General features: G+C 49.2%; 1 protein-coding gene across 1 annotated transcript; it reads right to left on the reverse strand.

The window, feature by feature from the left end:
- Positions 1-236: 236 nt before the first annotated feature.
- On the reverse strand, positions 237-999 carry CSUI_000361 (uncharacterized protein). The gene has a single exon (XM_068060595.1). It carries the CDS (start codon positions 647-649, stop codon positions 533-535), a length of 117 nt encoding a protein of 38 aa, XP_067927426.1. The 5' UTR covers positions 650-999; the 3' UTR covers positions 237-532.
- Between the last annotated feature and the right edge of the window lie 323 nt (positions 1,000-1,322).

Raw genomic sequence — 1,322 nt, forward strand, 5'->3', positions numbered from 1 at the left:
GGTAGTTCGCGTCAGAGCGCGCAGTGCTCTGACACTCGGACTCCCAAAGATCCTCCGACAAACGGATTGATGCACCAAGAGAGAAAGGGTTCGTCAATATACTCGCGTTAGTTTGAGGTTAAAAACTCTCACACACACTGGGTCTTGACACTCACAGTCTCCATGGTTCACACTCGCACACACGGTCGTCCTCGACTCGCTTCATCCCTCCAATTGACCCGATCTCACTTTGGAATCGTTCATCTTAAATTGATTAAAAGAATAGGGGGCAACACGCATCACTCAAAAAAAAGGAACTCCATGTCTTTTCTGCCAAAGGTGTTCTCCTCGTCGAGGTTTCCTACTCACCCGCTCAGAGATCACTTCCAGACATCAATCTTCTCCAAAGGTCTCCCTACTCCATACGACCTCAGTTTCTCAAAGATCTCCTCCCTCAAAAGACCTCTCCCTATCAAAAGGATCTCCCTCGTCTAAGGATCTTTCACCACAAAGATCTCTCTTCTGGGAAAATTCCTTCGAAAAATCCCTTTCTTCACAGATCTGTATATGCTCCTTCTCTCCTTTTTTGTCTATCTCTTGATCTCCTGTGCGTCTCTACTCTTCCACCACCGCGTGATCTGGCAGAAAGACGCTCTCCCAGCTCGTTCATGTCTCCCGCCCCCGAACTAGTGATGGGGGATCGGGCACCTCCCGATCCCGTGCGCCCTCGGATCGTCGAGGGTCTCACTCGACACCTCTCACGCCACTTCAACTACCGTTTTCGCCCACTCATTCTCACTTTTTCTCGACGTTACACTCACAAAGATTCCTAACGAATTAATCGGACACCTCCTAATACTCACTTAATCCTCTTTGTTTGCACGAATCTATTGCTGTCTATCATAAGTAACTGTTTCACCGCTAGCTTATCCCCGTGGTTGTCTATCTCGGTCTATCCTGAGGCAGATCGGACCTGTTCTATTGGGAACGGGGCAGAGTGAAACTCTGACAAAAAGTTAGACCAGTCAATGAAATCTGGGAGAACATATAGCAGCGCGGTATCCAGTTTATCGGCCTCCGGTGTTTCTGTTAGAAGTAAAAAAAATTTCCATTTGGGCGATCCATGATGTTGGGCGAGTCCCGTCAAATAGCGGAGGGGATCGCGCGTGCTTGTTCTTGTCCCTATAATTGTGATAGTACCTCCGAGTCGGAGGGGATAACCCCTCACGTTGCAACTGGAGCTTCACTTCGTCGACTATTTCTTCAAAATGCACTATGCGTGGCTTTCCCGCCCCCGGCGCAGCAACCCAGAAATTCGTCTCTATTGCGCCGGCTCTGCCGCG

Source organism: Cystoisospora suis (genome assembly GCF_002600585.1).
Source record: "Cystoisospora suis strain Wien I chromosome Unknown contig_157, whole genome shotgun sequence".
Taxonomy (NCBI): Eukaryota; Apicomplexa; class Conoidasida; order Eucoccidiorida; family Sarcocystidae; genus Cystoisospora; species Cystoisospora suis.

Coding starts and splice junctions, on each gene's coding strand:
- CSUI_000361 (XM_068060595.1), bottom strand. CDS start 649: ATGAACGAGCTGGGAGAGCGTCTTTCTGCCAGATCACGCGGTGGTGGA.